Source organism: Nestor notabilis, unplaced genomic scaffold, assembly GCF_000696875.1.
Source record: "Nestor notabilis isolate BGI_N333 unplaced genomic scaffold, ASM69687v1 scaffold28827, whole genome shotgun sequence".
Classification (NCBI taxonomy): Eukaryota; Metazoa; Chordata; class Aves; order Psittaciformes; family Psittacidae; genus Nestor; species Nestor notabilis.
The window spans coordinates 15,712-28,406 of NW_009938270.1; the positions used below are offsets into that span (position 1 = coordinate 15,712).

General features: G+C 36.5%; 1 protein-coding gene across 1 annotated transcript in view; it reads left to right on the forward strand.

The window, feature by feature from the left end:
- The window catches only part of PLEKHH2 (pleckstrin homology domain containing, family H (with MyTH4 domain) member 2), a 48,209-nt gene that overhangs the window by 11,232 nt on the left and 24,282 nt on the right, over positions 1–12,695 (forward strand). Inside the window, exons 2-10 of the mRNA XM_010019241.1 lie at positions 2,215–2,277; positions 3,325–3,474; positions 3,913–3,996; positions 5,562–5,643; positions 7,159–7,341; positions 9,065–10,050; positions 11,031–11,106; positions 11,598–11,692; positions 12,327–12,471. Of these exons, the coding sequence (XP_010017543.1) occupies positions 2,215–2,277; positions 3,325–3,474; positions 3,913–3,996; positions 5,562–5,643; positions 7,159–7,341; positions 9,065–10,050; positions 11,031–11,106; positions 11,598–11,692; positions 12,327–12,471 (1,864 nt within the window). The remainder of the gene's footprint in view (positions 1–2,214; positions 2,278–3,324; positions 3,475–3,912; positions 3,997–5,561; positions 5,644–7,158; positions 7,342–9,064; positions 10,051–11,030; positions 11,107–11,597; positions 11,693–12,326; positions 12,472–12,695) is intronic.

Sequence of the window (12,695 nt, forward strand, 5' to 3'; positions counted from 1 at the left end):
GCACTACTGCTTACTGACTGTACAGTGGTTCAGTAATGGTTAGATGCTGCTGGAAAGACTAGTTGTTTCAGGTTTAAGCTGTCAGACCCAGCTGAGCTGCAGCTGGGTGGACCTGGCAAGCAACATTTTCAGGTTTTATTTCCATTTATTAGATCTGCCAGGTTTCTGATACGACCTTAGAGCTGAAATGAATTTTACTTAATGGGACATAAAGAAATTGCCAGTTAACTGCCATAGCAATTATGTGCATATACAAATTGTTTGACTGTGAAAATGGATAAACAACCTGCTACTCATCAACAATGATTTTCACATCATAAATCTCTGAAGGAGTTTTCTGTCATAATACTAGAGTATTAACGATGTTCATTAATGATGTAATACCTGCATTTCCACTTGCTTTAGTGTAGTACTTTTACTACAATGGAATGTTAGATTATCATATATTCAGAAATACCCTCAATTTCTGAATCCTCAACTCATTAAAAAAGAAATGTCTTAAAATCAATATTAAAGTGAGTCTTGTAAACCAAACAGTATTTGAATGTAAAACCAGACAGACAGATGGAAAGTAACCTGAGGATTCAAAAGTCTAAAAATTAAACTCAAAATCTCAACATGAATTCATATAAATATGAAATTAAATACATGTGACCAGAGAGAAACAAAGAAGGCTCAGCTCCCTGTCCATCTGTCCAGACTATTAGTATATGAATGACTGGGATGATATCTCCTTGGAAGTGTTCTTACAAAACAACTCATTGAGGACCTGACCATGCACACTGTGAAATGTTTGTTGCTCTTGTATCAATGGTCTGTTGTGGTGTTATGATGTGGACTTTGGGTTCTTGTATTATATGAGGAGTTACTAGAAGGTCAGTCACAGCTTTTTTTTTTTTTTTTTTATTAATGTTAGTGAAAACTAATTTTCTCCATTCTCAGTTTTTTGATTGATGGAAAATGATCACTGTGCCCTTGTCTGGATGAGGTGCTGAAAGTACAAAAATCTGTTTCATGTGATTGACAACATAATTAGGAGGAGAGAAAAAGAAACTGAAAGATGCCAGAAATCAAGTACAGACAGGACAGAATGAAACTAATTATTTTAAAACCAAGCAGTAAACTGGACAAGGAATAAATGGTTTTCATTTGCATTATTTGTATCATATGCTTTTCTGTGAATAATTTTGAAGCTGAATACTGAGTATCCCAATGTTAATTGTTTGATATTTCATCCTCTTCAGGTGAATTCTTAGCTAGGTATTCCCTAAGAAGCAGTAAGTCCTTAAATCATGGAATACCTTATGTACTTTCTAGTGTTATTTCAAACCACAATTTACTTTTTAAAAGAGGACAGAATTGTATTCACCAAAGTAAGACTAGAGAGCCCCTAACAAAATCTAAACAGAGCATTTCTTTCTGGCCTGTTCTGTTTCATATTGTTTGCAAAGCCTTCAAAATAAATCATTTAAAACGCAGAGAGTTTGCAAGGCCCAGGGCAAAGGTTGAGCTTATGCTTTATTAGGCATTGTTATAAAGTATTGGATCAGGGTCTCCCCTTGCTCAAAAGTGATCTGCGCTCCTTGATATTGTGCTGGTCTCTGTCTTCATCCATTTCTACTGTGGTTTTTCACATTTGTCTCCATGGAGCACCTGAGCCCACCATGTCTCTTCTGTCACATACCTCCTTCTTCCACGCAGAGGTGGAGGAGTCTGGCACAGGCCTTATAGCACAATTCCTTCCAAAAGCTAAATTTGTCAGCTTCAGAAGAATTAGCAGCCAAAGTGTACCATGTGCCAAGTACCCTTTACTCTTGCCAGTTTTGGAAGGACGTGAAGGAGCTTAGCACTTTCTAAGACTCTGAGCCTGTGTGAGGAAAGTTTCAGGGCTATTGTCAAAGGAATTTCTACTCTTGGTAGCAGGGAAAAGCAGTATGCCATATAGCACCCACAAAATTATACTGTGAAGAAGAGTTGGTTTGATGATTTTTCTGTAGAGGAATCTTAACAATGTTTTAATATAGTCATAATGATGAATTATCTTCCCAGTCTGACACACTGTTTATCCTTTTATTTATTTATTTATATATATATATGCCCATAACTTGTCTTTTCCTTTTTCAAAACAGACCATGAAAACATGTTTCACTGTGGTATTTCTGGTGATGGGCAGAAGGCATGGACATTTTACTGTATCTTTTTATGTATCTACAGATGCAGCAGCTTGAGAAACAAGTTATAGATGCTGATCGTCAAGCAGAGAGAGCTTTTCAGCAGGTATATATATAAAAATTGGAATATATCTCCATTAGCTATGTGCATGTTACTGTAATAAAAGGAAATTCAGAACACTGGTATTTTTCTTAAGTACTGCTCAAAGGGAAGAAGACAGTTCCCTTTTACATGTATTGATTTGTCCTACCAGAGATGTTCTAACACCTTTCTCTGTTCACTATCCAGTTCAGTTCAATAAAGTCAAAGCTAACAGCACAAATCGAAAATAGATATATGTAATGAGCTTCTGTATTGATGCATCAGGAGTCTTTGATGCATGTGAAACAAAAGGGAGAGGAAACAGTGACCTATTTTAGAAAATCTGTAAGAAAATAAAATGAGGCTATCCAATACAGTCTCTAAATGGGATTATTCTGTGTTGTTTGTTCTTATAGAAGTTATGTCATCTAAAGAATGAAATTGTGGTTAAATATTTAAGCAAAATTACTTTTTGATACCAAATGGCACATACAGCTACTGCAGATACTTTATGAACGTATCTTTGGTGTTCCCTAAAAATCCTTCGTATCTTACTGTGAGACAGATAGAAACTGAAAGTGTAAAAATAAAAATGTTCATGTACTAATTTGGAGTTAGAAATCTGACGGTAGTTTCTGACTACAAGGCCAGTACTTTTTAGCCATTTTTAAGAGTGCTTCTGTCAATTTGTTGGTGTTTTTTTACACTGTGCAATTGTTTATTTATTAAAACATTTTTTATTAAGCCTAACAGCAGCTCCCTATACATAAATTGCATTCTTCCCATATGGGTGTTTCTGACAGCTTGTATGTTACAAACCTAGAAGCCTCTCATGGACACTGACAAAATCTGTACAAGGTTTATCAGTGCTTTGCCAGTCTTATTGGTATTAGATGTATAGGGAGACATACGCACTGTGGAATTCTTACTCAAATAGGCTTCCGAACTTTGTAGGGTTATCTTGAATCTGAAGTGTGGGGGCAATTTTGACAGTTCATCTTGTGATGAAATTACTACCTTTAACTTGGAGTACTGTGTTTCTTAAAGTATTGTGTTTGACCTTCCACGTAGGTACAAGTCATGGAAGAAAAATTAAAAGCAGCCAATGTTCAAACGAGCGAATCAGAAACCAGATTGTACAAGAGATGTCAAGATCTGGAGATCCTGATACAAGATAAAAATGACATAATACAAAAATTGGAGCAACAACTTGAAGAACAGGTTAACAATAATGGTGTTAGAAAAGATAAGCATCAATCCCATTCTTAATTATACAAAAGGAAAATAAAAGGACAGAAATCTTTAGAGTTATTTCTGTTGTTTGATTAAAAAGGTTCCCATTAGAAGTACTGCATTAGAATAATTTTTATTCATTTGCAAATTATGTTCTGGCTTCCTTTGTAAGAACATCTAACTTTTAAGAGGGGAAAGATGTTCTTCCTCTTCACTGTTTCCTCTGAAGAGCTTCAATTTTTCATAGAGGTAAGAGGAACCACAGCCTCTGTGAATGGCCTATTCATTTACTTTTTTTTTTAAATCTCTGTGTATTGCCCAGGAGACTGAATTACTTCAAGCAATCTTAGGATTTGTGTCTGAAGAGACTAGTCAGGCAGACTGTAATACTCAGTGAAAAACATGCTTATGTCAATTTTTTTCCAGAAGCAAATAAGACTGCAAGAAGCAAAAATCATAGAAGAAAAAGCAGCTAAAATAAAAGAATGGGTGACAGTCAAGCTCCATGAGGTACAATTCTTGCTATGGTACTTGTACAGAAAATATAATGGTGTGATGGGATATCCCTTAGGTTATTTGGCTGTTAAAGGGCTTTTTGCCATAGTAAAAACAGAACCAACCAACCAACCAACCAACCAACCAAAAAAACCCAAAAAAACCAACACCCACAAAAACCAAAACCCCAAACAAAAATCCTCACCAAACTTCCAGGTTTCACTTATCTATATAGATATTTGCTTGAAAGACTAAAATTAAAACAACAGCAGAGATGGCAGAGTATTCATGTCACTTAAATACTGATGGCTAATTTGGTCAGCTAGTATAGCTGCATCTTCTTTATGGAGGAAGGGCCCAGAACTGCTCTCTGGTAGGTCTACTTACCTCCACCAAGTTAAAGAGATTAGCTGGCAAACTGAGCTTGCTCAATCAGATGCCTGAAGTGTGAATAATCCCAGAAAGCTGACCAAGTCTGGCAGAAAAAAGGACTAGATAATTTTTTTATTTTTCAGTGCCCACAGTACTTTTAGCCATGAATAGTTTCAGGGGCGACGACTGTTCTCAAAAGAGACCAGTTGTCTTCGTTGTTTCTCTGTTGTGGTAAGATAAACATGTCTTCGCCCTGCCTAAGGCTGCTAGTTTTTGTGTGCTTTCTTCTCCTTGTTTGTATAGAATTTAAAGTTGCCTGTAAAAGTTAAAATCCTACTCTGTTGTGGTTAAGTGGAAATTATACTCACTCCAGTTGAAAAACAATTAAATTACTATTTTTGAAGTAGGAAACTAGAAATAACATTTACTATTAGTCAGCAAGGAGAGTTTTTGAAATCATTTAATAAAATGCAAGTAAATTTAGCTAAAATTATCTTGAAAAAGTTTGGACAAAATCAGATATGACTCAAATTATTTACTTAGTTTGAAACGTGGAGAATCTCAAGATATCTGCACAGGGGTGGATATATGTCACCCAGGAGGAAGTGGAATTGCCGGCGCCTCTCTGTGTGATACAGGACACTCAGACTCAAGTCTTCTCTTTGTCTAATTTGGAGCAGGAGTTTGAACCAACATCTTTTACCTCCTGGTAGTGGGTTACAGCAGTGGGTTCTTCAGGTTTTTCTTCCTGTAGAAGGTCTTCTGGTTTGTATAAAGTTTTTTTAGTGTCTGTGTTTTTAATCTTTGCTGTGAGATAGCAAGAGGCATTAGCACCATCATTCCCTCTAATTCGTCTGCTTGCTCTTGGGTTTGCCAGGTGGCACAGAAGTTTGTAACCCAAGCCCTCTGCTTTTATTAAAAATGCTGATGCAGATTTCTTTTTTCTTAATTATTGAGGCTTTTTAAAGCAGTCTTGGGTTTGCTTGTTTGGAGGATTGATTTTAACAGAAGTTAAGCAAGTAATCATTGCAGGGAATTTAGTTGTTCAGAATAAACAAATGCTTAGACTGGCATTAAGTAGCAGAGAGGAGCTTGCCATTTGAACTAGCTTTTCCTTGGATAGGCAGAAATTCAGAGAAAATATAAATGATGTAATGACTTTAAAAGTTGTTTCACCCATGGATAAGATTACATTTATATGCTTGTAGTTAGAGGTGGAAAATCAGAACCTTCGCTTGATCAACCAAAAGCAAACCAAAGAGATGAAAACAGTACAATCTAAACTACAAGGTAAATCTACAAATTTTTTAAAAACCTCTCTATATATGGCATACTTCTTTATATTCCCTATTAATCTGTGCATCCACATAATTGAAATATTCTGTGAAATCATAAAGATGTCAGTATGAATTGACATCAGAGTGACTGTACATGAAGGTGTTAGGCAAGCAATAATTTAATTTTCATTAAAAAGACATGCAGACAAACCACAACTGGTTTTTGGTGTGGGAACAGATAATTCAGCCACAGTATCAACAGGCTCCTTTCCAAGTGGATATAGTTTAAAAATCATAGACTATAAATATGGGAAACAGGAATATCCCCTCCAAAGAGCATTATTTCACCTTAATCACAGTTGAATTTTATTTGCTACTGTGTTGCCTGTTCACCAGCTTTCTTAAGTCTCCCTGAAGGTTCTGTTCTCTCCGTAGGTGGTTGACCTGATAACTTAATATCGCCTGAAAATCTTACTAGTTTGCTGCATAGTCCTTATTTCTTGATAATGTATCTCATGTATGTATGTACGCACCCAGACATTTAGAAATGTGCGTATATATGTGTGTGTACAGTTGTTAATATGCATAATACATGAAAATATAAATATGTATGAAATACATATATACACAATATGAAGCTTTTAAACCAAGGTGCACCTCTTTGTTAATGAAGAAACTGGGTTGCTTTGTTTCTTTGCTATTTTTTGATCAGTAACAGTTCTGTGTATTTCAGCACAACAGCTTTAGTCATCCTCTTCTGAGAGATCTATTCAAAGGCTTTTTGTGACACTAAACATCTGGTTTTGCATACACATTTACTGATATCCTAGAAAACATTAAGAAACTTAATACCATTTGCAGTGTAACATTTGCTGGTAACAGGATATAAATTACGATCGTGTGGTACTGTTTTAAACGGTTTACAGGTATGGATAAGGGCCTTCCTGGATCTGCCACAGAACCTTTTTATAAACAGATGGACAGCATTGTTTCTGGCAGAACAGCTGTGCCTAGGGACAGATTTCATGTTCTCAAGGCAGCTAATAATTTTATGCATTTCCTTCTCATGAAGTCCTCCATATATACCTTCTAAGCCTGGCAACTTGCTCCTTTACACTTGCTGTAGCATCTATTACAGATTCTTTTAATATTTTTATGTGAAGGGAAGGCTTAAACCACGACAACCACATATTTTATTCTACAGTCTTTCTCATATTATCTATTCTACACCAATCCATAGGTTTAATTTCAGACACAGCAGAATAAAATCAGGTATTTCCATGTTTTCATTCTGTATTAAGTGCATGGTTTATATCTTCTTGCTGTGAAATTGTTAAAGGATTTTTTCTTTTCCTTTTATACTAAAAAATGAATCTTTAAGAACTAGAAATGTAGCTCTGGGTTTCTTTTGATATGGGGAGGTATCTTAAAAAAAAACCTAACCAACTTTACACTGCAGAGTAAAGAGACCAGTAGCATAGTTTGCTGTATCCCATTAACACAAGATTTTTGAATTACTGTTCTTCAGAAGCTACGGGCAAGAAATCTGTTACTTCAACACAAAAACCTGGAGAGTGTCAACGACTAAGCACTTTGACTTTTGGATGCTTTTCAAATAGAGCAAGAAGTCCCCAGCCATCTTCTACATTTGAAGAAATAATCAAGTCTTCATCTAAAGAGTCAGACTACACTGAAGGCAAAAACATGCTAGGTACTTAATCACCAATACTGCTGTTTTATTCTGACATGGGTGGAAATCTAAAATAGACAACTGTCAGTGCATCCAAACCAGCTGTTTTCAAAGTACATTATAGTACTGACTCCCTCTTTAATGCTAGTCTCTATTACTAGGAAAAAATCCTGTTGAGCACTAGAGTCTCCGTAATACCACTAATGCATTGTTTGTCAGTGTGCAGTGGCTGATAGGGTGCATTGGTTTCAAAGGAAAAGATTTCTTGTGGCTCAGGTTTGCTCCACAGTAGTGTAAGGAGTTTAAGGCTGCCAGTCCCCCAGGGAAGGCTGTTAGATCTTTATGCTAGGGTAGTCTCACTTAAATCCAGTTTCTGTGTATAGTACCTATGCTATCACTGGTGTCCCAGTGTTAGTTTCATGCCCTAACTCAACAAGATCACTCAGTAATCTTTCATTGCAATGATCAAGGTCAGAAAAAACAGAAGGGAGTCTCAAGCATCTTTTTATGCCACTGTTTCCTATCTGAAGAAGGAGAAAGCTCCAGTATCAATTCATGCAATTTCCCCAGAAGCCCTGAAGTCTGGTAATGCCAGCTAATTGTCATGCTGTTAGGCTATTACAACCTTACGCAAGTCCACTGCAGTCTGCTGCTTCCCTTACGCAATGAAAAGCTCAGGAAGGAGGCTCCTGTCCTTATTGAGTCCCACAGTACTATTTATGACCTCAGCATTTTCTCCACAGTTAATCATGGTACCCAAAATTGCAGGTTGAGGTCTGTAGAAAATCAGAAACTGAAATAGATCCTATTAAAATTTTGTGTATTTGTATTACACCAAGTTCATTATAAAGGTGGGTATGTATTTTTATTTCCATTTTTATAAATGAGGGAATTGAAGAAAGAATCTTTTTTTCAAGGGAAGGTGTAAGAAATAAAACCTTACACTTACTGGATGGAAACAGATCAGTTTTCGTGACTTCATTATTTTAATGTGGACTAAATTAAGATCTTTGGCTTGTCCAATCCATGTTAACTTTCCCAAGTGTCTGCGTAGAAAAGCCCTAGTTTTCGCATCTGTTTTAACTTAGGGGGAGCACGTGAGGCTCACTGACATGCTATCAAGCTATAGCTCTCTCTTGCAAAACCAGGTAAAAGTGAAATGCAGAAGCAAAGCTATTTTTAGTACAGCATCTTCCCCTAAACATTTTTCATGAGCCTCTCTTGAATAACTTAAGCATTCACCATTGGGAATGTAATAATAGCCTGCAGAAGATAGTTCTGTGTAGAAACAGTGGCCAGAATACTTGATTTGCTAATGTATATCTTTTCTGACAAGCTTTTCTTAAACTTTAATTTTCCTTAGATTTAATAAAGCAGCTAAATTTATATGCCCTCTTTAAGTCTTTAGGGGCTCGGGGGGGGATGTGTTTGGTTGTTTGTTTTCAGTAAACTTTAAAGTATGGCTCCCGTCTGCTTATCTTTATACTTACTGCTATTTTTAGTTTGACTAGAACTTTGAGTAATGTCTGCTACAGTTTTTTGGCAAACATCATTGCAGCTTCAGTTGCATTCAAAAACTTACAGTATTTTCTTAAGGTTTATTATTTATACTATTAGGAAACTTAAATGTGCTTATGCACTTGGAATTATTACCTACTTACTATTTGAAGACATGATGATAAAATCCTTTAGCAGTCAAGTTTGCTGGAGTAATCTTCTCATATTCATTATATTTCTCCTCTAGAGAAGGATATCCTGGAAACTACCTTTGCTGGTCCTGCACACGAGACAAATAAAGGTCAGAAGTCACTGCAACAAAGTTCGTCTGGATCAGAGCAGAACAAAAATGTGAGAACGAGCTGTTCATCCAAAGATCTAGACAGTGACATGTCAAAGAACTCCTGCACTACTGGGAGTGACTGGAGCTCAGACGAGGATGGAGGAGACAAAGGACTGAAATCCAGGTGTGCATCAACTCTTTCGAGCCACACGTCTGAAGAGAATGCAAGGTACGGTAGAGTGGGAAGTGAAATGTATTTGACAGCATCTGATGACAGTAGTTCTCTATTTGAAGAAGAGAGTTTTGGTGTTCAGAGGACTCAACACAAGAAGTTATACTCTTGGCAGCAAGGGTCCCAAAGAAAAGGCCAGAATAATCCAGGTGGAAAGTGCAACTCTGACTTCACAAGTAAAAAAAAAGACCAAGATAGTTCTTCAGATGAGCTGAATAAGAAGTTTCAGTCTCAGAGGCTAGATTATTCATCCTCATCCAGTGAGGCAAATACTCCAAGTCCAATTTTAACCCCTGCTCTGACACCCAAACATCCAATTCTCACAATTTCTGCAGGTTCTCAATGCACAACACAGTCAGATTCTCCCTCAAATTTGCCACCTCCAAAGTTGCGGACTCCTAATGTGTTTAGTATAAATTCAGCATTAGCAAAGAAACATCTCAGCCAGCCCCAGCTGAGCTCTGACAGAATGTTCGGTAGAAATAGAAATGCCATAAGTTTGATACGTCCGTGGAGACCTCAGGAAACAGATATTGATCTGGTGGATGGAGAAGATAATGATATTTTAGAGAAAATGGAGATTGGCTGTGATGAAGGAGTGTTTACCTACGACTGCACTGAAGCACAAAATGCTGACACACAGGAACCTTGTGATATGACAAAAAAGGGTGCTGGCAACAAACCTCCAACCCCTCCATTGCATCGATTTCCTTCCTGGGTAAGTGTAATTATAGATATTATTTACTACTGGTAAAATTAACTCCTTGCTGCTTCTATGATTTTTGTTGCCTCTAGCTTTTTTATTTTCTGTTTGATGACAGGACGGGGTCATCAAACAGATAAAGGGTTACTTTGATTGGATCTAAGATAAAAAACTGAGAAGCAAGTTTGAATTGAAGCACAGTATTTCTAATGTTGAAAACAGAGTCACTACTTTTGTAGATAAGACCAGTTTTTTTCATGTCATATCTAAGTTACTTACGTCTTCTTGAGTGTATCAAAGGAGGTAATGCTTGTGACTGCATTCATTTATTTATCCTGACACCAACAGAGCCTAGGAGTGCTGGTGTCAGTGCCTTTGCTATAACCATTGTACGTCTCACAATCCAGACAATGAAGTTGACAGAAGACAGCTACAGGTTACATACGTTATTGATCACATTTACACCTTTACAAGTAAAATTTGCTAATGTTTTACACAGAACTGTGTCAAGACTCGCCAATTCTGCAGTTTCACAGTCAGAGGTTTATTGATTCAGAGATGCACAATGCATTAATGCAACACCTTCTTTACATATATATTTTCATGCATTATAGATTTTCTTATTTTCGCCTTTTAACACAAAAAGGTTGAAGAGTTGCCTCCTAATGGCATTTATCTGTTCTTAACACAATCTTCCATTAAAAATTAAAAAAATAAATCTTGCTATAGCGTTTTTGGCCCCTGATAATGGTATTTTTAAAAAGAAGTTATCTACAGGGCAATCATTTAGTGAAAAAAGTTTGAAACAGACTGTGGATGTGACGGGTATAGCGTAAAATGCATTTTTCAGCTGCTGTTGATGATGCCATTTCATCAAACATTTTATCCCATTGTTGCACTAACACAAAGACTAAAAGGCTATGGGGAGGCTAAACAGAAGAAAAGTAATTGTTGTGTTTTAATTATCTACCATCAAATCCATTCTGCTTGTATAGGAAAGCAGAATTTATGCTGTAGCCAAATCTGGTTTAAGGATGTCTGAAGCTTTCACCATGGAATCTCTTAACAAAAGTAAGTGGTTTGGTTCTTCATTGTCTCATCAACAAAAATTCTCTTCTTACAGTGATTTGTAAGCAAGGACCAAATAACCCATGTTCCTCTAAGATATTTTAATGAAGATTCAGTTATCTGCTATTTAAAACCCTAGAAGATAATTGGTTATCTTTCCACTGCCCTCTCTTACCTTGCCTCTTAACTTTGTGCTGAATTTGTAATTTGTTCACTCCAGTTTTCTTTGCAATTCATTTTGAAGATTCTATACCAGGTAACAAGGCAAGAGATTATACTTCCAATTTTAAAAGGGCTAGTGGTCATGACTACTATTTATTTATACTCCTTAAAACCATTGTAAATTTCAAAAAGCTACAAATCTCACATCCAAAACAGTTCAGGAGTTATTTTGCTTTTTATAGCAGTTATACAGTGCAAAAAATTACATTTGAATTTTGTTAATTGAGGGGTGAATTAGGAAGGTAATTAACAAAATATGTTGCTTTTTTTAGGTGCTGTTTCACTAACTTCATACTCCGTATCTGGATTATATACATCTCTGATATATAAGAACATGACCACTCCTGTCTACACCACTTTGAAAGGGGTAACTATTACTGTTTAAAGGAAATTTTTAAATACCATTAGGCTTCACATCTAGGAACTTGCTGTTTCATATTTGATGCTACCTTGCCAAATATGTCATAAGATGATGTTTAGAGATCACAGAACCCCAGAAGTAATGGAAATGTCAGATAGCTGGGAAAAAAAATTACTGCTGCTTATAAAATGTTACTAGCCCAGGTCAGTTCTTCTTAGGTTCTTTGCTGATTTTTTCCAAAGGCCTGTTAATTATTAAACAGAACCACATGGTGCTCAATGCCATAATTAAAAGTGTGTGTATGTGTAGAAATATCTTTGTGTCAATGCCAAAACTGTTTATAGTCAGATAGCCAGCAGTAACTAATCACAGCATTGTTTGTTTTCTGGCAGCCTTTTATGATTTGGAAAGGCCCATGCCTTGAGCTACCTCAGGTTTCTGTTTTAAAGTGTGGGTGTAGTTGAGTATGCAGAGGGCAGAGGGAATTCAGTTTTATGTTAATACTTGTGTGCCAAAACTCACAACTCAAGTAAGAACAGCTTTGAATGTTACGAAGCCAGCAGAGCTCTGCCACAGTATGAAGGAAACGACTGATATCCTTTGTGCAAGGTATCAAAGACTGTTGTGTTAATTTCTGCAGAAAGCAACTCAAATAAGCAATAGCCCATTTATAGATGAATCGTCAGGATCTGAGGAAGAAGACAGCTCTCGTTCCAGCTCAAGGACTTCTGAGTCTGATTCTAGAAGCAGAAGTGGTCCAGGTAGTCCTCGGGCTATGAAACGAGGTAGGTAAAACCCGTAAGAACAGGTAACTTCTGGGAAGTTTGGAAAACTAGGCAGTTTATGTGATCTTCTTAGAAATTTATTTCTTCTTTAAACAGCATGGACATCTTAAATCTAGGCTTTTATCCCAACTGTCAAAGCCTAGGTCTTTTATTCAAGCAGGAGAAAGGACTGTTACACATTGCTTTCTTTTTATTGGTATTATTAAAGATGTCTTTTTAAGGCA